The 27415-nt window shown below is 45.2% G+C and overlaps 1 protein-coding gene across 1 annotated transcript; it reads right to left on the reverse strand.

The window, feature by feature from the left end:
- Positions 1-456: 456 nt before the first annotated feature.
- LOC142557692 (tRNA selenocysteine 1-associated protein 1-like) lies at positions 457-25566 on the reverse strand. Its single transcript, XM_075669722.1, has 7 exons — positions 25374-25566; positions 24823-24920; positions 14174-14273; positions 13902-14026; positions 4293-4399; positions 1541-1688; positions 457-835 (listed from the first exon to the last, which is right to left on the reverse strand). The coding sequence occupies exons 1-7, from the start codon at positions 25407-25409 to the stop codon at positions 772-774; spliced, it is 678 nt and encodes a 225-aa protein (XP_075525837.1). The 5' UTR covers positions 25410-25566; the 3' UTR covers positions 457-771.
- Between the last annotated feature and the right edge of the window lie 1849 nt (positions 25567-27415).

A 27415-nucleotide genomic window follows, 5' to 3' on the forward strand; every position in this document is an offset into this window, starting at 1 on the left:
TAGCGAGACGGGAGAGCGGTCGAGCGCGCGCGCCGACGAGCACCGGACCAATAGGAGCGAGGCGCGCGGGGGGTGTGCGCGCTTTGGCCAATCGGCGCCACGGACGCATCCTCCAGAAATGACGCGATAGCGTCGGTTTCCCTTCGCCGACGCCATTTTGAACTGGTGCAAAATGCGCACAAAGAAAACAGCTTCAAAACAAGCGCAAGATGGCGGCCATCGGCCACCGCGTTCGCAAATGGTGACGGCGCGAAGTTTGAACATTTTTGACCAAATTTTGCTGATTTCGCGTTCACCCTGGCCCCTTTAAGCGCGATTTTTTTTATTATTTTCCGATTAAATTTAGCTTCTAGATTTCGCGGAGGGATTCTTGAATGTATAAACGTAGCGAAAATACACTTTTCCGAAAATCGACTTTTTTGTGATTTTTTGCCCTTTCAAGACCCGCGTCCCCCCTTAAAAACCTCTTTGCACTTAACATACACAATTTCCTTATAAACAAGCAACTGTAATTGTCTTCAGAATCCCTGCCAAATGCCGAACCATGCTGAGAATGAAATCGAGGCTTACACTTATTCTAACCTTTCCATGCTCCTGAAGTTTGAGTCATTTTTAAGTGCACATATGTACAGCTAAAATGTGACAGGCCGACCCCAAGAACACTTGTTAAAAGCGCGCTGCAAGTTACAGACATCCAGATGCACGCAATAAAGCCGACACTTTCGCACGGCAGGTCTGCCACCTCAAGAAAGTTGGTGGAACAGGTCCCGCCTAGTAGTAGTCCGATGATTGGTTACGGTAGAAAACACGTTGGCCACCTGGACCAGCTGCAGCTCTGTAAAGGCAAATGCAATGGGGGTCACATGTTTAGCAGAAGTGCTCGCTAATTTTAGCATAGCTAGTAATACTAGACTGCAAGTGTAGCACCAACTGGGACAGCAATCCAAGCGAGTGTAGGATGTGCAATTGCCACGAAGGTACCCAAATATTGTGCAAGCCTGCCTCGCCAGAGCAAAAGTGCATACCTGCCAACCTGTTGACAGAAGAATTCGCAAAATTCTGTGGAGATCACATGAGGAAGGAAGTAGTAGCAAGCATTTCTTGCCCTTAGCACACACCCTTTGGGGGAAACATATGCACTTATACTAACGATTATTTACTTAGCACATAAGCAGCAACAGACTTGGATAGTGACAAGCAAAACAATGTTATTTAGACCACAGCAACTTTTCCAGCAACTCTGCTGTTGACGATTTCACCTGCACCAGGAACTTGTTTGTACAAGCTTGCTGAGCATCCTTTCACCATCAGAATTGAAAATTCGTAAACTTTATGGAAAACTCGAATAGCAATTTGGTGTAGCGTCATCACCACAGTACTCAATGCATAGGATTGACAATGACCCCTGTCCTTGTCAGTCGTCATTCACAATTCACATTTAGTGACTGCACAATTCTTTAGAGTGCAACCGAAGTGCTTCTTCAGATTGCAAAGGAGCAAATAATTTTCTTATCAAATGAAGAGTACCATCACAACTGACCTGCGAGGATTGGCAACACCAACACGGATGGGCTTGGAACCCACCAAGAGGGAGTGTTGCATGTCAACCAGTGCCTCCTGGTATTCGGTCCCATCCGAGAAACGGACAAAGCCAAAGCCCTTGCTCAAGCCAGTTGGATCCAACACAACTATAACCAAAAATAGAGCACCGAAAAACATCAACACCATCCATATAAAATGAAAACTTAAACTATCCGCTCCGCAACAAGATTAGCATCCGAATACAGCAGCAATAGGTATACACATGTTAATCCAAGAGCTCGCCTTGTCATGGTTCTTACAGATCATTTGACACACAATTCAAGAATGATGCCAAAGGCAAAAATTTGAAGAGAGGGAAACAAACCCTAATCATAGACATGTATACTGAAAAATAGTGAAATCTCCTTAGCTAGAATTTCTTGCAGTAAAGTAGCAGCTGAGTTAGACACATGCTTCAAGCTCTTCATGTCGCTTCTCTAAGTTGGCTATTGGATTGCAATGAAGTCAACCACCTCTTGGCAAGATGATTGGTATAGTGTCTGACTTCAGCCACAGATACTCGTGTTAAAAACAAATGGCTGAAACTTTCCGCCAAACATTTCTAGAGCCTAGGGCTCGAAAAAGGAGCCATGATGGCTGTGGTGTGAACTAGCACAAGAACAAAATAGTGGCACGGCTTGGTCGCCTGATCTGGCTTTGACAAGCTCCACAATTGCAACAGTGATTTAAACAAGCCTGCTGTTGGCAGCTGTGGACAAGCCACAAAGCAACATTTACTGACGCTCTCAAAAGAAACTAACTTAGGATTTTTCCCCCCGATAGTGGCCATGGCGTAGCCCCTGTACAGATTTCGTTATCATGAATGTTCAAAAATTGCCCCCAACTCCAGTTTTCTAGGAGTTCAAGGAGCACAGTTATTTTCAAGAAGGTTTAAGGGACCTTTGCATCTTCCTAATTTAAGTGTTTTCAAGGATTTTAAGAAGGTGTACAAACATTGCTTGTGCATCATTAGTAAAGCAGTACAGGCAGAACTCTCGATTCAAAACCTAAAATTTCAATACCAGTTGGCCTGCACTGCTTCAGTTCAGTTTGAAGCAGCACAATTAAAACAGCATTTTGTATAAAGCGAACTTTTTGTCATGCTAGGGCCAAGGAACAACCAAACCAGTTGAAACATTGTGCATGTGACTTCAGGAAAATGCATCTCTTGAGTGCAATTTCCAAGATGGTTACACTGACTCAATTGCAAGTTTGCAGCTTTGAAACATGCGCCAGATTTCTCTCCAGCATTGAAACTAGCAATGGCAAGATAATAGTCATCGCCCTACTGGCAAAGAGAAAGAAAAGTATTATTTGCCAACTTGCAACAGAACTGTGCTGGCAGTGTCCGATTAAACCACACTGCTCTCCTTCTGGCACGACTTGATGAACCTGCTTGCTCGTTACTTATTCACTGCTCTGTATGAGTCACAGAATGTTCACAGACAGTAAATTTTTGCAAGGCTAATGTGCAATAGTGCTACAATCTGTACCGTTTTCAATGCTCCTGGGTCAATCACAAAGGCAATGAAGGTTTTTGGAGTGAATAGGTGTCTTCATCGTACTTAGCACCAATTCTAAACATGTCTCATAACTGCTTGCTTTCTTAACTGAAGGTAAAGAAAAAAATCACCTCTCCAGCATTGAAACTAGCAATGGCAAGATAATAGTCATCGCCCTACTGGCAAAGAGAAAGAAAAGTATTATTTGCAAACTTGCAACAAAACTGTGCTGGCAGTGTCCGATTAAACCAGACTGATCTCCTTCTGGCACGACTTGATGAACCTGCTTGCTCGTTACTTATTCACTGCTCTGTATGAGTCACAGAATGTTCACAGACAGTAAATTTTTGCAAGGCTAATGTGCAATAGTGCTACAATCTGTACCGTTTTCAATTCTCCTGGGTCAATCACAAAGGCAATGAAGGTTTTTGGAGTGAATAGGTGTCTTCATCGTACTTAGCACCAATTCTAAACATGTCTCATAACTGCTTGCTTTCTTAACTGAAGGTAAAGAAAAAAATCACAGGCGATTACAATACTCCCCAATGCGAAACTTGAGCGCAGCTCTATACATGTTTTAATATCGCAATGTATTGGTTGCCACAGACAATCAGTTGCAACAGAGCATGTTGCAACAGAGCGCAGTGCGGTGCGACTGCATTGCTAATCTGGAGATCATGAGAGACAGCGCGTGGGCACGATTCACAGCAGCCGCCACAGACAGGCCACCAAGACAATGCATGCTACTTGGGCGCCATCTCGTATCCATACTTGCCAGACTACACTTTCGTTTTCATGCCTTTCACCATACCCTCCTCCTCTGCTTTCATCCTCGCATGTTTCATGCCCGGCTACGCTCCATCTTTGCTCTTTCATCCTTCACTGTGCTGATTCGATCGGTGACGCCAATGGCGACATTCACCGCAGCAACAGGCACCTAAGAGCAGCGCTCTAACATACAATGCAGTCCTTGCTGCATCACCGTGGTGCACCCTCGCATTACCATGCTGGTAGGCAGGCAGCTGTTGCTGCCTAACAATTTTGAAAGTTGCACTGAGTTGCTGAAATTCTTCGTTACAAATTGTCAATATGAAAAGAAAGTAACTCCGCCGACTGGCCAATACTAATTGCAGTGAAGACACAAGCAAATTAGCATAATAAAAGCAGTCACCACAAAGTGCAGAGATGCATCACAATCAAATTCCCCACCTTTGGCAGCTCTGACTGACGGGTAACGCTGCGAGAACGCCTGGTAGAGCAAGGTGTCGTCCACATCTGCCGAGAGGTCGCCCACGAACATGGACAACTCGTTTGACCTTGATTCCATGCAATAAATCCATGTATGAAGTGCTGAATGTGTGTACTCTGTTTCATGCATTCCATGCAATGTGAAACCTTATGACACTTCTCACTGCTTGTTGCAGTGATAGCTAGATTATATGTTATGGCATAAAAAAACACATGAAACTAATGCACTTGCACGATTATAATGTGCCCCCCAACCTAACGTTCACCCAATCTTACACAGGTTCAAAGTACAAACAAAAAAAGGCAACTGAACGTAAAATGCACAGGATTTATAAAGGAAAAATACTGTATTTGCTCGCATAATTATCGCACCCCTAAATTATGTTGTCAAAATTCAGTTTTTTTTTTTCCTTTCCTGTGTTATGATCGCGCCCCGAACTGGCCACAGCAATATGTTGTGTGCCAAGTCTAGCTAATGATGGTCACGCTTACCATTTGTCGATGTCGAATGCTATGCGAACTACTCTTCAAGACATATTAAGCGGTCTGCACACACCCAACATTCTTAAAAGGACCCTGAAACGATTTTGACGATTTTCTGCACCCCTACTGAGTCGTTAGAGAAGATCCTTGTGATCATTAATTGATGCATCTAAGTGCTCGGCATAAAGCGTGTAATTTATTATAAGATTTTAAAAATGTACATCGCTGCTGATCGCAGCACACTGCTCGGTGGAGTTTTCAGCTGCCCCTACCCATATGATGTAAATCACCCAATTGACGTCATGTGGCTGAGCTATCCGATAGGCTGCCCAGGGCGCGTCATCGATAATTTTTCCACCTTTATGGTGAACAAATGATGTTCGTAATAGTTGGAATGTTAGTTAATTTGTTTCTATGAAGAAAAAACTAACAGAAAGAGAACCGCGGTCAGAGTTGGTCTCAGTCTTTTTGCGAGCACTATGATTCGACTTGTTGCATTGTGGACTGCAAACATAGCGACTGTCAATATGTCAAGCTGCAACATTGTGTCCCTCTGCAAGGCAGCAGACTAGCGGACTTGCTGCAGCGCATTGGACTGCTGCTATCTGATCGGCGCCAGGATTTGCGCGTTTGCGGCTGTCTCTTTACACCGGAAGATTATTAACGCAATAGCATTTCGCGAGTCTGGTATTAGGGTAAATGCAAGCGCAAAGGGACAAGGCCTGGCCATGTCCCCTTGCGTGTCATTTCCCGAGATGAGCAGAAGCACAAATGTGAATGGTCTGCATGGTGCAGCCACCTGGTGGCACAGAGCTCGACCACACACAGTAGCAGTAACAAAATGTATTCTTTGCTGCTGGTGTAAATTTTCCGCAGGAGTGTAATCGTTAACACGTTTTTGTAAATGTTTAATATGTTTTACACTTGGTTAGAGCAACATTAGCTTTTTGTTTGGCTGGCTAAGCTCTGGGCCAATGTATGGCTGGACTGCGGAGACCGGTGAGGCAGCTCACGTACGTCTACGCTTAAAGTTCCTTCATCAGCTTGAGTTTATGCCTCCATCCATCCATCCAAACACCCGGCTAGCCTGTGGTTACTGGAATACCAGACACGTTCGGTGCTGCAACAGAATGCTCGCAACGCACGCTGCTTCATAGCTCTCGCTTGGGGTCGACTGCCAAACAGCTGGCGGAGAGTTTGGTAGGGCTTCAAGCACACACCTAGAGAACTGGAAGTTAACGACACAACGTGCCATTATGATGCAGAGCCAGTGAAGGTGGAACTTAGCCCCGATTACTCGGCGAACGAGTTGAGAAAATGCATGACTATGGAGGAGGGTAACTTCTCATGGTCCGTAGCTCTCTTAATATTAGACATTTCACACAAATTGTGGTGCGAATGATTAACTTTAGCTGTGCCCTACGCATCTACAAAATTTGTCCAAACCGTTTCAGGGGCCCTTTAAGCAGATAACAAACTTCTCAGCACTGACTCAATAGCATCTATTACTATCTAATATTAGTGCTTGTTCTTACGAAATCTCGTTTCAATTTGTATCATTGTGCAATATTTATTGATTTGCGCATTGTAGTAATTTTGAATTATGCACTCCTCCTTTTTTTTTCTATTACATTTCCTGTGCTTTGAAATTGTGCTTGTGAAACAGCGTTTCAATTTGTATCTGCCACTCTCTATGCGTTATTTAGAGGTGCTTTACTCATTATGTAGTTGTACTTTCTATTACATTTTTCCAGAGCTTTTTTTTTTGTTACTCCTTCGTCAATCTATTGTGTTTTCTTTTTGTATGTACCTTTCCCCTCCTGCCTGGGCCTTCTAAGGCCTGCAGTATTCCTAAATAAATAAAATTAAAATAAAATACCCCATTTCATTCCTTTCATCACTTTCTGCACTTCCATGAAAAAGAGGAAGGAAAGCTACAACCAAACTTGCCTTGGCTTTGTTATGTGTGGGCTTTATAATGGTTGTGGTGAACAACAACAACAAAAAAAGACATCTTTCGATTCCTCTCATCTGCACTCGTGGGCACGCAACAAATCACAAGCAGCAACTAGCCACGTTTACACTTATACGTTAGAAGTGTACCCTATTCATACGCCGACGCTTGTAACACGGCTAAGATATTCGCCCACCCTTAGTGGAAATGTGCCGTATTAGGATAGTAGTGAAGGCAAATACCGCAGTTTTCGCAGAATGCCCGCCATGCATTTCTATGTCACTGGCAGCTAAGCGCACCCATCTCTGTTTCTGTCCCCTCAAAGTGAACATGGCTACATTATTTCCGTAAGCTTGCCAATATGAACATCATTATTCCTCACCGACACAGAAGAAACTGTTTCAATACACGTTATGTATTCATGGGAAGAAAAAAAGATTGCATTCGGTACGTCCGGCCGCCGTATTTGTTTTGGTGCTTAGGTCATTTCGCAGCAAATTCGGGATGACAAATTTTTTCTTTTCACAGAAAATTTTCCCCGCATCATGATCGTACCCCTGAATTTGCATCAATTTTTCTGGCAACAAAGTGTGATCATTATGTGAGCAAATAAGATATAACATGCCGCCCACCCCCATGTTCGTGATCAAAAAAGATGAGACAAGAATTTACGTTCACGGAAGAAAACTTTTAAAAATTGAGCTTTCATAATATAAGCAGGTTGTCAACAACATTTAGCACTTCACTGGCCACAGGGGCAGCATTCTCAAGCCATCACTTATAGAAATGCAGTAGATCTTGTTAAACTGTACCCGCTTAAACAGTAGTTTCATTTTAGAAGTAGTAAAACCAAATCCCCGACTCAGCGGCCATTGAAAATAATGCATTTTGTATCCACGTAAACCACAACAGCTTATTGCGTATGTATCGGTGAACAGGTAGTGTTTCCACTTTTCGTCATGCAATCACAGTAGTGCGTCGTCCCCATCGGGTTGCCCCTCAGAACAACAAGCCTCAGGACCACCACCGGCCGCTGAAACGCTGCATGCGCTCGATGTTCTGAGGCAAGCTATGACTGAGGAGGAAATCAGCGACGACACGTGCACGCGTTTTTATGGATTTGAACAAAGTCTGCTAAGTGACCTGACAAAGAAAAAGAAGCAGAAGGACACTAGAGACCTTTTCTTCAAGAAATAAATGCTTTTCACATACGTGTGCCTGAGTGAGTTCACCTCCAACTCTTTAATTTAGCTAGTTTTAATTGTATTTCGATGATACGAATTTTGGCTAATACGAATATTTTTCGTGACCCCGTGAGGTTCGTATCATCGAGATTTCACTGTACTACTATCACTTTCACAAGATTTTACAAGACTCTGTGTCAGGCTTGTCAAACTATGCAGCTGAGATCATTCCTGGCACTGTGGCAGAAATGCAGGTGGCTGTATGCGCCAATACATTTGGTGCTGAGTTGCGCGAAATATCTCGAAAGGGATACTACATATGAAAGTGACTGACCAAGAATAATACTCCAGATTGTAATCGAGTCAAAAATGAACCCACAGCAAGCAGTCACCACTTCGTTATGGTGATGACACGTATAACGGCTCTAGCAGTAGGCTGTTGCTGAAGCCGCAAACGCAGCTTTGGACTTGTATTAGTTTGTAATAAACAAGTAATTTTTGGACAAATTTTCTCAGACAAAAAAAGTGCACGTTAGATCCATGCAAATACAGTATACGAAAAACTATGCTCTCTCCTGTCCGGTCGTTTCTTCATACAGTTTCAAGTCTTTTGCATGATAACACTTCTCACTGCCTGCATCTGAAACCATGGTACATGACTACAACAACAGAAAATGATTTGACATAACATTCCCTTGTTAAGTTATACTCGGGGTTTAGAGTTGTCAGTTACAGTAAAACCTTGTTAATTTGAGTTTCACTAGGCTGGAAAAAAATGTCCAAATGAACCGGATGTGAAATTATGAGGGTATAAAACAAAACAAAAACAAGAACTTCCTACATCAACAAGTTTTTATTTACAGAATTAATCAGAAAATCCTGTTTCTATGTGGCACTGAAGAAGTGCAGAAGCTGCATTTCTCATCTCGTGAATAATTAGTGCTTTCAGCAGCAAACTCGCAAATTCCTTTGCAGCAAAGCCACGGCACAACACCTACGCCTTCATGCCGGGCAGCGTGTGGGCTGCGGTAGAGTCACTCTTCATCCTCAACAGGATCCACCATGTTTGACATGCAGCACACATTACAGAGTCAAAACAAAACTACAGCCGAACCTGGCTATATCAAACTCGCAAAAAAACTATCAGTTAGTTCGATATAGAGCATAATTCGATATAAGCCTGCTAAAGAATTGAATGTCATAAAAGTACATACCATTTATAAGATCACTCTATTGATGAAACAGCTTAGTTTTGCATGAAATAGTCCTGTGTTTTCTCCTGCTTGGGCAGTTTGTCTGCAACGCATGCACTTCTCCCATAGTCTAATGAGTGGGAGCAGCTGAGGCCGCAACCTTCGACATTTGCGCAGAAGCACCACACTTGTGCGAGTGCACCAATCACCTCGGAGGACTTGACCAAAGGACCATAGTTGCTTTCCTTATTGTGCCCACTTTCACTTGTGCTTGGTACGATGTTGGCAATGTAGTCTTCGTTTTCAGGCTCTCCCGTGGTCGCGACACCATCACCTGCACTCACAAACTCGTCGACTGTCGATTCGTCAACGGCTTCCGGAAATTCTGACAGCTCAGTCCAAACTTCGGCAACACCACCAGCGGCTTTGTCGCACTCATCAGAGTTTACAGTCATCACCAGGCACACGGAAGCCGGCACATCTGAACCAATTTCGCATGAACCACTCGTACACGGCCATGCATACGTGTCGGGCGCCACGGGCACCAGGTCGAGAGTTTGTTTGCTTCAGCCCCAATCTCCCCCTTATTCTTCAAGATCGTGCTGAGAGTGCTCCTCAGAATCTTGCACACTGTGGGGCATCCGACTTTTCAACGCGTTCGACCCGATTTATGATTTCGAGCTTCAAGGCAAAAGGTGAATTCTGCTGCTACTGATCACAGTAACAGTGCGGGAGAAGGCCCACAAGGCGCGAACACAATGAACCCGAAAAGCAGAGAGACAACTCGTACTTGTGCCATCTTGCACGACAAGGGCACAAGAGCCTCTGATTGGCTGTCTGAGCAAGTGCTGCGAGCAGACCAGGATAATTTTTGGCAGGCAGGTGCCGATGGCTCACTCGACGCAGTGCGGTCACGGTAGGGAGAGTGATTTGATGGAGCCGCACCGCCGAGTTTCCTTGCCACCGCGAGGGAAAGCCAACTTCTGGGGGCATTTTTTCGCCGCTTGACATTCCGATATCTCAGGAGTCGCTGCTACCGTATTTACACAATTGTAAGTGGACCCATTTTTCTACATTTGAAAATCTGAAGTGGGGGGTTGACTTACAAACGAAACCAAAACATGGCACCGCCAAGAAAGCGAGACCAATGGGACCCACAACGTAGTTAAAATTTTATGCTTGCTCTATGGTCCTACCCATAGCTTTTTGCTATCCCGCGTGTTTGCTTTTCGGAAGCATTTTCCCACATTTTTGAGAGTTTTACAGTACACGCAACATCCATGGGGGGGGGGGGGGGGGGGTGATAGTTGATGGAAGCGCTGCTGTTCCATTCACGGCGGCACCCTCAGAACAGCGGCGCTTGCGGGGAGTATCGGTAGTTCATGGAAGAGCAGACACCGCTCATAGGTTTTTCTCTATAGTTTAACCGTAGGCATTGGTTTGATGTGTTCGACTTGACTGCAAGCTACGTGCTACTTCCATGCTTCTTCAGTCATCATGAGTGCTCCAGGCCCACTAATTATTAGGCACTCATTCACAGCAGCGTTCAAGAGGGCCGCCATCCTTTACGCTGAAAAAACAAATCACTGCGCAGCAGGCCGCAAGTCCGATGTTTCTGAGCAGGTGGTACGAGAGTGGCGACTGCAGCGAAGTGAAATTTTCACTTGTGACGGCAAGTGAGGAATTTCCCACGTGCCGAAGTCTGGACGCTTTCTGGAGCTGTAGGCCAAGCTTGCGGCGTACGTAGCTGAAATGCGTAATCAGTCCCTGCCAGTGAAGTGTGACATGGTCATGAAACAAGCCCAGATCTTTGACTTTTAAGGACCTGCTCCGCTGTGAGTACAACGAGTGGCTGGCGGCAGAAGACCATGAACTTACTACGCCAACCGGACCTGTCAAAAGAGCCTCCCTGACGGCTGCGTGTGGTTGGGTGCATTCGGCGTGGGCTGCTGTTCCACAAGATGTCGTGGTGCGGTTGTTTGCCAAATGTGGAATTTCGCTGGACGACGACGCGCCGTGGGACCGTAGCAGCACTGACGATGGCAACACTAGTTAAGACAAGTAGTCCAGTGACCATGTCAGCTATTAATAAATTTGCGTTATCGAATGCGCCCTCGGGTATGCTCTCTTTTTTGTTTTTTCCTGTCATGCGATATGAGGGGGTCGACTTACAATCATGTAAATACGGTATTTTTGTTCGATGTAAGCATAACTTTTGCTATATATACGTTCATTTCTGAATTTCTGAACAAGGTATATACTATACCTTGTTCAGAAATTGTTCGATATTAAGAATTCAATGTAAATGGGTTCGATATAGTTGGGTTCGACTGTACTGTTTGCCCTAACCCCCACGGACAAAATCATAGTCGCTATCGCAGATGGTGACAGGTTCTTGTAATACGAACTCTGCTGCTTCGTTTCTGTTGGACGCTAGCACAGCTTCTGTCATACATTTGCCAGGCTCTAATGTTTGTCTGAATTAAATGGCAAGTGGCCAAACAGTTTGTCACCATTAAAAATGCATGCACCTGCCAGGACCAGGGCAAAAGTTCCAATAATTCGATTTAATGAGGGTCGAATTAACAAAGTTTTACAGAATGTTCAAGGAAACTTGTACTCATTTTCTGCTTTATCCAAATATGCTTGGCTTCATTTGGCAACAATTTGAATGAAAGCTTCAATTTGCACTAAACTTTATTCATTTTGTAATTGTGTTTAGAGTAAAAGTTATGTTACAGCCCTTGTTTGCTTTTCTTTCCTGCTTTAAAATCTGTGTAATGGCAAATGACATGCAAATAGAGTTGACGTAACGTGATCATAAGGCATGCACAATTAACACAAGGACTGGCTGTGCTATTTGGTTTAATGTTCTTAAATTATGGCGAGAACCACTGAGCAGCAACGTCCTGATTACACTTTAACTGTTTGATGCTGAATCAATATACAAACTAGCTCAGTACCGTATTTACACGATTGTAAGTCGACCCCCTTTTTTAAATTTGAAAGTCTGAAGTTGGGGGGTCGACTTACAATCGAAACCAAAACATGGCCCCGCCAAAAAAAGCGATACCAACTGGAGCTACAACGTAGTTACAATTTTATGTTTGCTCTATGGCCCTACCCATATCTTTTCGCTATCCCACGTGTTTGTTCACTTTTCGGAAGGGTCTTTCAACATTTTTGAGAGTTTTACAGTGCATGCATCACTCATGGGGAGGGGGGATCGATAGTTGATGGAAGTGCCGCTGTTCTCATTTGCGGCGGCACCCTCAGAACGGCGGTGCTTGCGGGGAGTATCGGTAGTTCATGGAAAAGCAGACACCGCTCGCGAGTTTCTCTTTCTCTGTTTAAAGGTATTGGTATTGGTTTGACGCGTTTCACTTGACTGCCGGCTACGTGCTACTTCTATGCTTCCCCAGTCGTCATGAGTGCTCCAGGCTCACTAATCGTTCGGCACTCGTTCACAGCTGCGTTCAAGAGGGCTGCCATCCTTTACGCGGATGAAACAAATCACTGCGCAGCGGGCCGCAATTTCTGTTTCTAAACGGGTGGTGCGAGAGTGGCAACTGCAGCGAAGCGAAATTATAACGCGACAGCGTTAAGGAGCTCGCGTCGCAGAAAAGCCGGTGTCGTCGGCGTCGGTGTCGGCGTCCGCGGCATTGGCCGTGAGCGATAAATCACGGCAGGCACTTCATAAATAAAAAGCAACTTCCAAGATGGGCTGGGTGGGAATCGAAGCAGGGTCTCCGGAGTGTGAGACGGAGACGTTACCACTGAGCCACGAGTTCGATGCTTCAAAGCGGTACAAAAGCGCCTCTAGTGAACGCGGTGTTGCCTTAGAAACGAGCTGTTTCTAAGGCTCAGGCGTGCGTCGCTTGCTCAGGCGCACATTTCGTTGTCACGCCAAACGCTGCGTTGCTCGACGCTCACCGCGTCCTATGTGGGGCGCGTAGTCGCTGCGCCGTAGCCCATTGTCTTACACCCCTTGGTGGGTCGACGGGAACGCTGTCGCGTTCCACTCTTGAAGGCGAAGCTTAAGCGTCCTCCAACTTTCCACCTGTGTGACGGCAAGTGAGAAATTTCCCACGTGCCAAAGTATGGACGCTTTCCGGAGCTGTAAGCTAAGCTTGCGGCGTACGTCGCTGAAATGTGTGATCGGTCCCTGCCAGTGAAGTGCAACGTGATCATGAAATAAGCCCGGACCTCCGCCTTAATTTTAAGGTTCTGCTCCGCCGTGAGTACAACGAGTGGCTGGCGGCAGAAGACTGCAAAATTACGCCAACCGGACCTGTCAAAAGAGCCTCCCTGATGGCTGCGTGTGGTTGGGTGCATTTCGCGTGGGCTGCTGTTCTGCAAGATGTCCTGGTGCGGTCGTTTGCCAAATTTGAAATTTCGCTGGACCACGACGCGCTGTGTGACCGCAGCAACGATGACGATGGCAGCACTAGTGAAGACGAGTAGTCCAGTGACCATGTCAGCTACTAATAAATTTTCGCTATCGAATGCGCCCTCGGGTATGCTCTTATTCTTTTTTTTTCCGGTCAAGCGATATGGGGGGGTCGACTTACATTCGAGTCGACTTACAATCGTGTAAATACGGTAATTGTTAGAAGTTTAATGGTATGGCCCACGAGTGGACGTAAGGACATGTCAAGAGCTGAAAGAATCAACCAACCAACCCTTCGCAGAACCAACAAAGTCATAACAGCAGCTGCTGTTAAATGTGTACTAATGTTTAGGGTAATTCACTTACGAGGATCCATATTGAGGGCGGCCACCACCACCACCATTAGAGTAGCCTTGCTGGTAGCCACCGCCTCCACCGCCACCGCCGCCTCCTGTGCTGTTGTTTGCATGGTTTAGCCGGAACATCTTCGGCTACAAGAAAGAAAACAGTTCACATACACATCTGTGCTTAGCATCTTGGTTACCACTGAGTCTGCTAAGAACTACCTATTACTGGCAGATCTTTTGGCAGCAGCAGCAATATGAAACTCCTTGCGATACTGGTGTGGTCACACATACCTGCATTGCATTAGGAATGGGTTTCCCATTGCAGCGCAGCAACGCTCTCTCTGCGGCTTCTTCATCACCAAAGTCCAGAAATCCATAGCCTCGAGGCAACCTGCTTGCAAACAAAGGGGAAAAAATTGTCAATAATTTAGTTGCAAAAACAAAGTCCCTGTAAAGGAAAATTATAAGCACAATGTCTTCAGAGAAAGGCAGCCATATGAACAAGAAATCAAATGCAGGAATGATATTCTAGTCAAGTTTTAGTCAAAAGAGCAGTATGGATAACAGATCAAGTAGATCAATGTGACTAGAGGTGAAGTGCAAATGGCATTCTAGTTGGGATTAACAGGACAATGCGACATGCAGGTTGAACAACGCATAGAAAAGAAGGCTGAACAAGGGGTAACAGAATGGTTGCCATGGCAAGAAAATGGCTATCCAGGGTAGTTCAAGATTAAGAGTGATAAATTTGCAGGCACATGACGGGTTTGGTTGACACAAGATGTGGTAGCTAGAGATCTCGGGGAGATGCCTTCATCCTGCAGTCAGGATAAAAAGTACACTTTTTGGAAGGCACCATCGGGACCAGGTTCCCATTAGTGGAGGTAGAACAATGCAGTACCAAATGGAAAGTGTGGTCCTGACTAAGCAGAAAAGCTAACTGTCCCTCCTACGGATGATCACCGGTTGAAGGTGCACTGACACATGAAAGTCTCTCGGCTCTCACTGGTATGGCGAACCAGCATCTAGAATGTTTTAGCTCATCCATACATATAATTACCCTTGGCAGAGTGCCAGGTTCCAAGAAAAATTTTAAATATGGCGTTTCACGTAACAAAACCACAATCTGATTATGATGCACGCCGTGGTGGGGCACTCCAGGAATTTGAACCACCCGTAGTTCTTTAACATGCACTTAAATCTAAGTACATGGGTGCTTTTGCATTTTCACCCTTATCAAAATGCGGCCATGGCGGCTGCATTTTGATCCCACAACCTCATGCTTAGCAGCCCAACATCACAGCCACTAAGCAACCATGGCGGGTTGGATTACAGGACACATGAACAGCACTAGCAATGCTGGCAGCAACACCTTGTGATGCTTTGTCCAACCACAATGCAATAGATATTTTTATGTTACATAAGTGTTCTTGTGGCAGAAAAATTGAAAAATTTGCATGTAAATCATTATGAAAATGCCAACACTAGACCAGCAGCTAGGTAGAATATGGTCGGTCACTACAATAAGAGCCCTATGTCCTCTGGTTGAATTGTGCTGCAGCAGCCCACTTTGCTACTACCGTCTGTCTCTGGTAAACTGGAATTCCACAGAGCGATATGTTTACAGAAAAGCCAAAACTCTCTCTAACCCCTTGATGGTCTAAGATGCAAATGCATGGCGTTGCGAATAAGTACCAAATAGTAGATTCCATATATTTGTGGCACTGTTAGCATATTTTATTAATAGCGCACTAATTTTTCAATTCTTTGCTGCCCAGCAAGTGCTGCCACTCTGTGTGGGTACGAGATTTCTTTTTTTTTTCCGCTCCGTAGTTGCTTTGTTTTCAATCCATGGCTTCTTTATCCTAGCGTTTCAGTGATTGCCTGCACATCCACATGGCAGTTAGTTTTGGTTGCATCTAGCCAGCTGTTCTGTTTGTTTTGCTAGTAAGAACTGATGTCTATCTAGTTTGTAATATCTCGAAAGGTCACCGTTAGATGCTCGCCCATTTATTGCTCACGAGAATGCAATTACATCTACTCACTGGTCAATACAAACGATGCTGCCATGCGTGCACTTCTTTTCTCAAGACTCGGCTTGGAAAAACTGATTGCCCCTCATTAGAGAAATTTAGAATAGGGGCCTCAAACATTTTTGGGCCCCAAAGAAATAGCGTCAAAGCCACTGCACATGCGCGAGACGCAACCTGCATTTGGGTTTTGCATTGGGCACGCTATTTCACTGATTTAGCGAGAGCCCCAAAATATTTGTGTAAACAAACATGGCGGCACTCATCGAAGCGACGGCTCTAACCTAGCACCAAACTGGGTTCGATTCATGGTAACCCATGAAGTTCGCAAGCTGGGAGAAGTGACTGCAGTTATCGCTTTCTCTCAACTAGCGTGTGTTATGAAGACTGATTCATTGGACGCCACTGATTCCACATTCAATTGTGGATTTTATGGCTCATAGGCCTAACACAGCTTAGCTTAGCTGGTGAAAGCCCGTAAAGTTGGTTACTCAGAACTAAGCACAACTAATTGTTTGCCACTTACAAAATAACCTCTAAACTGTAATTAAACGCAACTACATGAAAGTCAAAATTACTATTCTTATCATAAAATGGTACATTTTATTATTATTCTAATAGCTTTTCTTTGACGCCATAGTGGCGCTGTCAGCGCAAGATGCTATCCGCAAACGAAAAGCTCTATTCTAAAACTCTTCACTCCTGTGTGCCCCAACACTAACACCCGCAAAGCTCTTTGGGGCCCCAAACTGTTGGGGCCCCTATTTTAAAACTCTCTATTGGCGGTGGAAAAACAGATTACTGCATGTTTGACTTGTTTGGTTTTTCTGATGTACGGACAACCATGGAGTTTTGTGTGCATTCACATATGTGGTTCAATTACATATGGGCACGCATGCTGGTTGCTCTGCTGCAAGCAAGTCAAGCAGCAATTCCTCTGATGCAGACTACTGCTCAAGTGCCAAATCAGAATATATAAATTACAGCGAATCTACTTTTAAAAGATTGTTATAAGCACTTATGGAAGCCCATCTGTATTCATAATGCATGTTTACCCATGGAAAATATTCTTTGTCACTTTATGGCCACTAAAAAAAAAAACTGCAGCAAATTAAAAGGAATTGAGATGCATTTAAATTTTCAATAAAAGAAATTGACCCTGATAGGGTTAAGGTCGGGCTACTTCAAGAGACAAACCAGCATCAAGGCAGTGAATGCCCGATGTTAACCACTGACCACACACAGCCAGAAAAATTTGCCTGACAAGCATCTGCAGCGGATGAGGCTAACGGGCGAGGCACGCTTGCCAGGCGTCGTGAGGTGCGATCTCTTTCCAACTTCTGGTGACCAATTATGAGGCACCGCAGGGTTTTCTTTTTTTATGGGAAAATGCATGTATGAATCGTTTTCTTTTGATCACATGCTTGGCTAACAACAAATAACGAACTGAGGACACATTTTCTTTCTTTACAAAAACACATTTATCGAATCTGGCAACAGTGATAGCAACGCAGTGAATGCATGGCAGCGTCTGCCTGTTCTTCACTCTATGTAGCCAAAGACTGAACAATCGGCGTTGTGCCGCCACGTCAATTTCTGCCACATGAAGTTTGTCGTGAAAGTTCACATTGCATAGCTTACTTGGGTGCAGGTGGCGTGGCCGCATTATACAGACAAGGACGTGAGGAGACATACAAGACACGCACAAACTCTCAACTCTTGTTTTCCTTGAACAAAATACCAGAATGCATACAAATACTAGAGTAAGGAAAAACGAGAGGGTATCAGAACTGCATCTGCACAACATACAGTTTTGATTCCTGGAATTCTGCATGTGCTGACAATCTATTAAATTCTTTTGACAGCAAGAGCTGCAGACTTCTCTAGAGCATTTATCCTCATTTAAAGACCTCTCGGGCCAGTTGCTGCCCATGAACACACCATCAGATTACTCTGAACGTCCACCAGCTGGCCCAGTTCTCTACACTAATTTGATAATGCAATTAGCATTCTTTGCCTAGTTCAGGCAAAGTTCTCTGTGTGGGTGTATGTGTGTGTTTATATATATATATATATATATATATATATATATATATATTCTCATTTCAACACAATTAGTCAAGTTGTTGACTATAGCTTGGGCCACCAGGTAAGAGTTGGTGATCAGGACACCGTCGAGGTGTCATTTGACCTCGATCACCAGACTCATCATGCACGTCGCCACCATGACATAGTCACCATACAGTCGTATCTTATTGTAAGCATGCCGTCCTTGTCCCGCTGTTGTTGTATTATCGTCATTTCAGAAACGTCATCCGATTCATACGCCGTCATTGTCATACCGCCTTCGCTCTATCGACATCATTCTTTTGTAATTACGTTATAATCACGATTTCAACAATCATGATTAGGCAGGCATTGTCACACCATTGTCATCATACAGTTGTCAAGAAGCCACCCTGGCTGTTTCATTGTCGTCACACTGTTGTTGTACCATCATTTGAGAAATGTCATCCAGTTGTGCTTTCGCCATTCCATCGAAGTCAGTCCATGATTATATTGCAGTTGTCATACAATCGTCATCCCACTGTCCTGATGTCGTTATACCATCGTCATTTTAGAACTGTCATCCCATCATAGTCATACACCTTTGTCGTTCCATCGACATGATTACACAGTGGTTGCCCTGCTGTCATAGCAAAGGGCGTCAGTCCCCATAGCTGAAGCAATGGAAATATCAGAATGATCACTAAAGATTCTATATAAAGGTGTCTTCAGCAACATGGTGTGTTGCTACAGTGCTTGGATGCTAATCTCATCAACATCGACAGTCATAACAAGACAAGTTCTGCCAGAATTTTTTTTAAGAGAATGTGCATGCCATGTTGCGAGACACCATGAAGCTGTAGTGTTTGGGAAGTGTACTCCTTGCTTAAAGGGACACTAAAGAGCACTAAATTAGCCAAAGAAAATAGCCCTTCAAAACTATTTAAGTTAATTTCACAGTAAGTTAGCTACTAGTACGGAAAATGAAGGCTAAACTTATGTTTTTAAAACTTCATATTGAAATCCTAGTCCTTACAAGCACTTGGCAAGTTTTCAGAGCTTTAGTGTGCCAGAATGGCCAGAGTACAACACAATGATAACTGCAACACCATACTGACTTAATACGAGGAAACACGTTGAAATCAGTGATAACACACAGACATAGAAGTCAGTGCAAAGTCGCAGATTTCAATGTATTTTGGTAATTCTGGTACAGTAAGGTGCTTGAAACATGCCAAGTTCAGCCTTTGCCTCCTTTAGAACTCAATGTAGTCCATTATTACAAGTAAAAAAATAAACTAGGCCCGTGAAGATCTATAACATGACTTCCTGGTGTGGGAACATCAAAGTGGGGTTGCCACCCATCTTTCCTACTTTTGTTACTTGTTAAGCCTCATCTCTTGGTAAGACCGCCTCTTTGGTATTGTAGAAATGCAATTTACCAAAAAAGCTGAATTTCTCTTTCTTTTTGTTCTTTAGTGGCCCTTTAAATACAAACTGTGACAGGAGAGGGTGAGCATCAGCTCGAGCACTAGTGCTTAAAGTGCCAACAACAAAAGAATTACTCAAATCACCTCATCGTCTCAAATCTCTTTGCCACGTCTATGGCAAATACCACTGACAAATGATGCAGAGCAAGACTGTAGAACAACTTTGTGCCATTCTTGACTGGTCATTTCAGAGCACGCTCTGACACCACCAAAATGTTCTGCAAGAATGCACTTGCACTGCGCTAGAAAGGGTGACAATCACGTTTCATTACCATTACTAGGGCACCACTTGATTTCACAGCAAAACCTAGTCATTGCCCTTACACAAACTCTGTAGCATTGGTGAACTTCTCTGAAAGAATAGGTCAAAGATTACATGTACTAAGTATTCAGACGACCGAGAATATACACACTGGAAACGCGAGCAACGGAAATGGTTCAGCAGCGTGTGGCTTTTCTTTTCAACAAGGTTGCATAATTCTGTAACACGCACCAGTGGTGTAGCCAGAAATATTGTTCAGGGGGGGGGGGGGGGGTGAGGGGGTTCACGTTGCAACTCGGCCTCCTCCTTATAGAATTTGTTGAGGGATCAAATGCAATGACTGCATTACCATTGCCGAAGATTCTGCAAATGAATTCTTGAACGCTACACACTGTCAAGTACAATATGTATTTTTTCCTAAAATAATATTCTCATATGTGTAAAAATTGCACCCAAAATAACCAATAGCAATGATTCCATGTCTTCTGTTTATTTAATAAATAAAGAAAATATCACACGAACTTATGAAATATATCAGTTCGGAACCAGCCAAGTAGTGCATGCTGCTGCTATAAAAATGTAAAGGCCATGAAATGAACAAGTAGACAACAAATATTTCAATGAAACTGTCATTCGAGAACTTTGTTTACATTTTTGTACATATACAATGGCCAGGGAAAAATCTCAATGACGCTGTCCTTTATTCCAATGTACTGCACACGAGCAGCTGTCACCGATCGTGTATTGCGAGTAATTGCAACAAAATTATAGTCTCAACAGAAAGAATATATAGGAAGCAGAAGTTCTGCTAAATATATCAGGACGAGGCAAATGAAAGTGAGCCAGTGCGAATATAAATGGGGTACTTTAAATAAAGTAGCCTCCATGAGAATTTGGACACTTGTCCCACTGACTAATGAGTCGCGCAATTTCCATCTCATAGAACTCCTTGGGTTGCTGCTTCAGAAAGCCTGTAACTGACTTTCACGTCACCGTCCGACACGACTCAGGTTCCCTTGAGCTGTTTCTTCAAATGCCCCAAATTAAGTCCCAACGTGACAGGTCTGTGCTGTATGGCGGCTGTTGCAGCGTTTTGTAGCCAGTTTTGTGTTAAAGGGCCCCTGAAACGGTACGGACAAATTTTGCGTACACGTAGGGTACAGCAAAAGTTCATTCGCATCACTTGTGTGAAGCATCTCATATTAAGAGTAAGAGAGCTACGGACGATTACAGGTTACCCTCCTCCATAGCCATGCATTTTCTCCTCAACTCGTTCGCCGAGTGATCGTGGTTAAGCTCCGCCTTCACTGGCTCTGCGTCATGATGGCACGTCGTGTCGTCTACTTCCGGTTCTCTAGGAGCGAGCACGCAAAGCCTCTCCAACCTCTCCGGCGGTTGCTTGGCAGTCGACCCCAAGCGAGAGCTATTGAAGCAGCGTGCCTTGCGAGCATTCTGTCACAGCCCCAAACATGTCTGATACTCCGGTAAACACAGGCAGACTGGGCCTTTCGAAGGGTGGGTGGAGGCACAAACTCAAGTTGACGAAGGAACTTTAGCGTAGACGTACATGAGCGGCCTGATCGGTCCCCATCCACCCGTTCGCACAGAGTGTAACCAGCCAAACTACGAGCTAATATTGCACTAACCAAGTGTAAAGCATTTCAAACATTTACAAGCACAGCATGTTAATGATTACGCTCCTGCAAGAAATTTACACCAGCAGCGAAGTAGAACACACTTCGTTACTGCTACTGTGTTTGGTTGAGCCCTGTGCCACCAGGTGGCTGCACCGTGCAGATCATTCACGTTTGTGCTTCTGCTCATCCCATGAAACGGCAAGGTCAAGCGGCCAGGCCCTGTCCCCTCGCTTGCGTTTTACCCAAATACCAGACTCGCGAAATGCTATTGTGGTAGTAATCCTCCCGTGTAAAGGGACAGCCGCAAACGCGCAAATTCTGGCGCCGATCGGATAGCAACAGTCAGATATGCTGCAGCCACTCCGCTCGTCTGCTGCCTTCAGTGGGACACACTGTCGCAGCTTGACATATTGCCAGGTGCTACATTTGCAGCCCACAATGCAACAAAGGCGATTCGTGGTGCTCACAAAAAGACAGACCGACAAGATACAGCTTGATAAAGGGCAAAAGAGTGTCACTGGAAATAAAAGTTCACTGCAACTATGCAGGAAACCTCAAAACAAGAAAATTGAATATGCGTATAAGTGTCCAATAAATCTAGGTATCTAAGAAAAAGTAACTGTATATAACGTGTCAAGCAAGGCAAGTAAGCATGTTCTGAAATCACAGATTCACAGAATTCTAAGCCTCCCCCCCTCCATACCCCCTGATAATTGCGTGCGACGGAAGGCGGCGCGCTTCCTCCCCATTTTTCTCCCTTGCGCACAAAAGTCTGAGCCACCATCGTAGGCTCAGCCATGCCACACCCCCTCCCCCCCTGGGCCATACGCTTTCACTTGCACATGCAGCATGCGGCACACAGTCGCGATGTTATTGCCCTTGGACTTTATACAGAACATCAGGGCGATGGCTACGGCAGGAATGCGCCTGGAGTGTCCATAGAAACTGGCAACGGCAGCATCACATGGCCCACTACTTTTTGTAAAGGATGAAATCGAACTTTCGTCATGCAACAATTCGGTGCGCCACAACAATCTTTTGTGGGACGGGGACATCGAAAATGAGGCGGTGCGCTTCCTCCCCGCTTTTCTCCCTTGCGCACACAAGACTGAGCCACCATCGTCGGCTCAGCCATGCCCCCCCCCCCCCACGGGGCCTACACTTTCACTTGCACATGCAGCATACAACGCATGGTCATGATGTTATCTCCCTTGGACTTTATACGGAACATGAGGGCGACGGCAGGAAAGCACCTCGAGTGTCCATATAATCCGGCAACGGCAGCGTTGCATGGCCCACTGCTTTTCGCAAAGGAAGAAATAAAATAGAATTTTTGCGATGCAACAATTCACTGCGCCGCAACAATCTACTGTGGAGCGGGGGCACCGAAATGAATAAATGCGAAGGAAAGCATATTGGCCACAATCGAATGCCTACTTTGGGCACCTAATGTGGCTACCGAAGAAATGAAAACAGACGATTGGTCCACAGACAACTATCCGCATAGTGCTCGGTATCCTACACCGGCAAGAAAAGACTTTCCGGAGAGGTTGCGCTGAAGCGAATGCGTTGCAATCCGTCAAGTCCCCACAGTGATGGCGGCAAGCAACCATCGTTTCTTTTTCTCGGCTGCTAGCCAGAAAGTGTCCAAAACTCTGCCAGGTGAAAATCCACTCGGCCCGAAAAAAACTAACGCAGACCACAGTGCGACACATGGTGGTCGGGGCAACATGAGAAAACCGCATGCACTCTGGCTGGCTCTGGTAGCCTGCGGGTAATGAGAACTAAAAAATTGAAGAGGCTCAATGTGTCCTCGTGAATAAAAGTCAAAGTAGAAAAATAAATGAGCACAGTTACCTTTGCTGGCTTTAGCGTCTTCGCATGGATGCTTTGACGAAGGTGTAAAAAAATGTTGATATTCTTTTCTATGGCATGACGGCACAAATGAACCACCACAATGCTTCTTCTCATCAGACCTCACTGCGTGCTTTGTGAACTTTATAGTAGTACACTCTAGTCAGCTTGTCTGATAGTGTGTTAATTTGGCTTGCCTCGTTGTATGGTCCAATGTACGACTTTAGAAAAGTCAATGCACCTTTGGCGCCAAATGTTTATAACAACATTAAACCCACAAAGTTCCGGAATTGAAAATTCAAAGCATGACTTTGGAAATATCAATGCACCTTTCGCAACAAAAGTTTATAAGAACTTTATACCCATAATGTTTCGGATTTGGAATCCACGCGCTCCGTAGATTCCGCGGCGTCCGTGAGACACCGCGACGAGCCCACTCGCCATCGAAACGCCCTTGGAACTTTGTGTTCAGATGGGGCTCCTTGCTTTGTGCCCACTCCCAGTGCATGGGCGTTGCCACGAAATCCAGTCAGAGTTCACAATGATCATGCCGAAATGTCTTTTTGAGCATAAAGAAGACATTCTAGACAAAATCCGGAATGATTTCCGGCGATGCGGGTTGTTTTGGTCGACGGTGCATGACAGCACGAAAAAATTTCGGGGGGGCTGAAGCTCTATAAGCACCCCTCCCCCTTGGCTATGCACCTGACATGCACTGAACCTAGCAATAGCACGGGTAGCAGCTTGCGCAATTTCGCAGGCAGGTACATATTTCAAGCACTTGAAAACCACAGCAAAATCAGCACCAATGGAATCTTGCCAAGGGAAGCTAGTGGTGACCTATGTCATCCGAATGTAGCTCACACTATAGTTTCTAAGCAGAACTTGGCATCTAGCAGCACTGCATACTTACCTGAGGTGCCCATAGGGCTGTACCCTGGAAACTAAGTGCCTGCTCAGCACTCCCCCAAATAATGGCTCGGCTGAGCTTTTGATTCTTTACAGGCCTGAATTTTACCCATTCCTGCAACGGAAAAACCAGCAATGTCCCATTTAGTCATGCTTCTTCCCACAGGTGCTGCAGAAAAGCAGACTTATGGCCGGCGAATAAATGACTGCAAGAGAGATCTGAAGCACTGCAACCATATATGACATGGTAACCCAGCCCAACACACTGAAAAGGTGTTGCTCAGAAGACTAGTGAGAAAGACTATAGTTACACACAAAAGGCTTAAGCAATTAAGTATCGAGAAGCATACTGCAAGCATTACATGCATGAGCTTACAATGACAACAGAAAGCAACTTAAGGTTAGCGACGAAACGTGGAATATCTCTTGAACTGAAGAAGTGCATGCACAAATCAGCAGATTGTAATTTAGAGTCTGCAGCATGGCCCATGCGTTATGTTTCAAAGATCATGAGGCTGAAACATTGACAACTGGATAAACCATTAAAACGACAAGACAAATAAAAACCTGAAGTCAGAAGCCCACTTCATCGTGCATACAATTTTGTTTCAAACCAAGAAAAGGCCGTGCAAAGAGAAGAGCAAAACTTAACAACTACTGCTATGCCCACAACGAGGAGCTTGCGTCAACGGCGTCGCAAACGGTTGCTCACCCTGTGAGCCGGTCTCGGATGATTTTCACATGAACTGGATTCTCGCCCATCATACTGAATGCCTGCTGCACAAAGTACTCGTCCATGGTAGGCTCCAACTGCAAGAGTGAAACAAACGAAGCTTGGAAAAGATTCACGTTACAACCGTTACAGCTCTCACCACGTGCCTCACGAGCGATTTCAAATATTGCACCGCCCCGCCTAGTGAACGGGGGCCGCTAGTCTGTAACAAGCAATTTACGACGTTCCAAACGCCCAATACACGACGCGAATACACACTTTGCCCCTGGAATTCCTTCTAAGGTAGGGTGTAGCGCCGTAAAATCGTTAACATAAATCGTTAACAGAAAAGTGCGCTACTGAACTACGCCGTACAGTTATCAACGGTACAGGCCACTACGAAGTAAGGCGTCATTAGATTCGCACAAAAATTGAGGTTGCTCCTTACACAAAGCTGTAAGCGTACTGGGAGGAAAGAATCACGTCTACGTGACCCCGAAAGTTTACTGAACTTTATCAACATTTATCAAGCAACATTCCAGGATACTCACGTCCCCCATCCAAAGTGTTGACGCTGACCCAGCCATAACGAAATGTGCAGAAGTAAAACACGAACAACAGTCGCGCAGAAGCTCGCGCAAGTCAACAAAAATAGGATACGTGAAACGTGGGTTCACTCTGCTAGGACAAGCAACGGGGGCCTCGCACCACAACGCAACGACGACGTCAACACAAAGCCGGAGCAGAATATAAAAACTACCGCTGAGCATGCGCGTGCACCGCACCACGGTTCACTTGATTTGATGATGATGATGACAGCAGCCGCCACAGTACGGTAGGAGGTGTGGGCGGCACGTACGCAACACGCTGAGCATGTTAATGGTTCTAGATTAAAAAACTTGGGCAAGGGATTAAAAGATTGGGTGAGGGAACAAACGCGAGTTAATGATATCTTAGTTGAAATCAAGAAAAAGAAATGGGCATGGGCAGGACACGTAATGAGGAGGGAAGATAACCCATAGAGTTTATACTAATATGAAACTCTATAAGATAACCATTGCTTATTAAGGGTTACAGAATGGATTCCAAGGGAAGGGAAGCGTAGCAGAGGGCAGCAGAAAGTTAGGTGGGCGGATGGGATTAAGAAGTTTGCAGGGACAACATGGCCACAATCAGTACATGACCGGGGTAGTTGGAGAAGAATGGGAGAGGCCTTTGCCCTGCAGATGGGCGTAACCAGGCTGATGATGATGATGATGAAAACAATTTAGTGCAGCTTTCAAAGCATGGATCCTGGATGCCGCTGCCAGCTGGGCCCGTCGGATCAGCCCTAGTTGGAGGTCCTGACGGTCGCTGGAGAGCATTCCTTCCCATTGCTCCGCACTCGGGTTTGGTATTATTGGTGCCGCATTTGTTTTCTGGCAGGCCCACGTTATATGGTAGTGCGTGGGTGTTTCCTGGCACCATGGGGATTTGTCAGTGTACTGTGTGGGTTCTATTTTACTGAGGGTGTTAAGTTCGGATATGCACCCGTCTGTAGCAGCCTCCAAGCTACGGAGCCCTCTCTAGTGAGAGAGCTATGCGGCGGGGGGGTATCGCTTCCTGCTGCCCTTATAGTGGTTTAGGATAGCCGAGTATTCTCTGGGGACTGGCTCGGTTTCCTCGAGGTCATTGGCGGAGGGTGCTCGGTATGCAGTGTATCCTCGAGCTACCCTGTCGACCTCACGGTTGCCTTCCACGTCCGTGTGACCCGGCGTCCACATTATCGTGTGCCTAATTGGTTGTTCTTTTTCTGGGTTTTGTGTGTGGGGATCTTCAAGAGCGGAGTATGCGGAGCGCTCTGTGACCTATTCTTGAGTCACAGAGTCACTCCCTTGGGACACTCGATCGGTCCCATGTCGATACTAAAGGCCATAGAGTTTCTCGCTATATATGCTAAAACCCCTTGATAATTTGGAAGTAGCGACCAGTAGACACTCTCCTCCCGCGGCGCTTTCCTCCTCAGTTCTCCTAGCGCGCCAGCTGTGTGCGCTGCGCACGGCACGCTCTTTCTCCTTAGCTCCAGCCACCTCCAGGGGAGGGGCCTCAGCATTCGATGGAGGCGCGTCATTTTGGACCAGTTGCGCGCCCCAGTGGTGTAGAAAATCTTGAGAAATGGTGATAACAGCACAGAGAATGCTGAAGGAAACGTTTATGAGGAGGCTGCATGGTTTCTTGTTAAAGCTGTATGAATTGGGCATACTGATGTAAAAGGAGTTTTGAGGCGAGTTTCATATTCAGACATTTTTCTTCTGCCACATGAAAAGATGCTTTACTTTGTGCATCTGATCTGGTATTGCTTGCGGCACATCCCTCTGTGTTTGGCTTTTTTTTCTTGCCTGTGCGTGCATGTGCCCCACGACAGCTAGGTATTATATTCAGCGTGCCTTTATATAATGAGTTAGTCGCGAGTGCACTGTCCGTCCATGTGTTTGTATTATCAATGTCAAAGTAGCTATGTAGTTCAGTGTGAAACTGAATAGGATGGTTGTGCAATTTTAGTGCAGGCAACTGAGCGTGCGCGATCATGCACGCCCTGCACATTGCCTGTATA

This window comes from Dermacentor variabilis, chromosome 9, assembly GCF_050947875.1.
Source record: "Dermacentor variabilis isolate Ectoservices chromosome 9, ASM5094787v1, whole genome shotgun sequence".
Classification (NCBI taxonomy): domain Eukaryota; kingdom Metazoa; phylum Arthropoda; class Arachnida; order Ixodida; family Ixodidae; genus Dermacentor; species Dermacentor variabilis.